General features: G+C 30.9%; 1 protein-coding gene across 1 annotated transcript; it reads left to right on the forward strand.

The window, feature by feature from the left end:
- Positions 1–1,473, forward strand: LOC107043885 (crossover junction endonuclease EME1). Its single transcript, XM_015265559.1, has 3 exons — positions 1–1,084; positions 1,160–1,213; positions 1,309–1,473. The coding sequence occupies exons 1-3, from the start codon at positions 71–73 to the stop codon at positions 1,417–1,419; spliced, it is 1,179 nt and encodes a 392-aa protein (XP_015121045.1). The 5' UTR covers positions 1–70; the 3' UTR covers positions 1,420–1,473.
- The last annotated feature ends 614 nt before the right edge of the window (positions 1,474–2,087 follow it).

Genomic DNA, 2,087 nt, shown 5'->3' on the forward strand with positions numbered 1-2,087 from the left:
CAGAATAATAGCATAGAATAGTAATTTTTTAGGTTATTCCCTTGAAATACTGCATCAAACTTGTTTGAAAATGAAAAATCATTGCGATTATTATTCAGAAGATGGAATAGAATTTCCTCCTGTTGATTTTAATTATATTACCACTGCCAATCAATTATCGAACAGTTCGACCAGTGAGTTACAAGAAACAACAAACGATTTCAAGGGCATTAAATTTGTTGATGATCAAGTATCGAATAAAAAATGGATTAACAAGAGGGCAAAAGTCGAAAAAATAGTTGCCAAGAAATATCAAAGAAATATTCAACCTGGGGAATGTATGAAATTACTTCAAGTTGATTTTGATAAAGAACTTAGTGAATTTGATTTTTATCATGAATCACAGCTACTACTTAAAAATGCTAATGTCAAAACGCAAAATATATCTCTGATTATTCCAAGTTGTTTGAATTGGATAAGATTCGTTGAAGTCAATACAATTGACCGCAACAATGAAATTAATACAATGATGAGAGAAGAAAGTCAACAAGATGTTATGGTTATATGGAATTGGGATAAAACTGTGAAAAAAATCTATAATCAATCATTTCAAGAAAGCCTCACTGATATCACAACTATTATAACAGATAAAAAATTATCACTGATAATATACAGGATGGAGGGATATTTTTCATATCACAGAGACGATAGTGGAAAAAAAAAATTGGAGATAACGTATTCTAATATTGATGAATTACCAAAAATTTCCAAAAAAGATTTTGAATGTTCATTAGTTGAAGCACAGATCACTCTTAATTGTAATATTATATTGATTGAAAATTCACAAGACATGAGCTCAATGATTCTTCAACATACTAAAGCTATTGCTGAAATTCCATATAAAATTGCGATGAGACAGCCTCATGTCGAAGGAAACTTTGACTTTTATGCAATGGGTGATAATAAAAATACAATAAAAGTGGATGGTGATGGCTTTGGATTAAGAAGACTATGGTTGAGGCAACTTTGTTTATTTAATAATGCTGGATTAGCAACTGCCGAGGCAATTTGTACAACATATTCGAGCCCATCACAGCTCATGAAGGTAACAAGTAAACATACATGGTTGCTCTTTATTTTGCAAAATTATTCAAGGCATTTTTCTCTTTTATTATTCCAGTCGTATGAACAATATTCAGCCGAAAAAGGGAAAGGACTTTTGAAAGATATTCCGGTGAGGATTGATAGTAAAAAAAAATTTCTCCTTGATAATAATGCTTTACAAGTAATGTAAATTTTTTGTTTTTTTTTTTGTTTTTTTTTTTTCAGATCAGAAGAGGCCCTGGAGAATTGTGTACGTCGAGGAAAATTGGTTCAGAATTGAGCCGCAAAATCTATACTATGTTCACCTCAACTAATGGTTTGCAATTATTGAATTAATAAGTTTTTTATTACAATAAACATTCCAATAAAGTTTTCATACAGAGCTATGTATATTTTGCATTATGGAGTTGAACTTCTTTTATAATATTTCCATATATATTATGTGATGGAAAGTGGAACTCATTCTTTTTTTTACAAATTTAAAACTGGAAATATCTCAGACAACTTCAACGGGTATCGATATTTTGATGAATTCTACTTCGTCATTTATTAAAATTCCAGGTCATTTATGTTGAGATTTGGAAAAGGGTTATGAACGATTTTTTACGAATTGTTGATTAAGGAATTTTGTCAGCTACAAAACAGGTCTTTTTGCATTATTTCGTAAATTTTCAGTCAATAATTTCCCAGATATTATTGAGGAATTGAGAGGGATTGACTGGGAAGAACACAGCTCACTTTCAAGCCTGTAAAAATATCTTCCAAATGGAAGAAAAAAATAAAATAAATTCCATCAATTTCATTCGGCCAGTCTCAAGTTAGTGATGATTGAAAATGGCTCATTCCGCCTACATCTTCCCTATTTAGAGGTTTTTTTTCTGAATCACGTGTTCTCGAGTTTAATTTGACAATTTTAGTTGTTTGTTTTTGTTAAATCTGAAGGATTCTACCATACGCCAAATATGACAACTGCGCAATGTGTCGGCGCATATCCATCATGGCAG

The sequence above is a fragment of the Diachasma alloeum genome, unplaced genomic scaffold, assembly GCF_001412515.2.
Source record: "Diachasma alloeum isolate Michigan unplaced genomic scaffold, Dall2.0 Dall_scaffold_00648, whole genome shotgun sequence".
NCBI lineage: Eukaryota > Metazoa > Arthropoda > Insecta > Hymenoptera > Braconidae > Diachasma > Diachasma alloeum.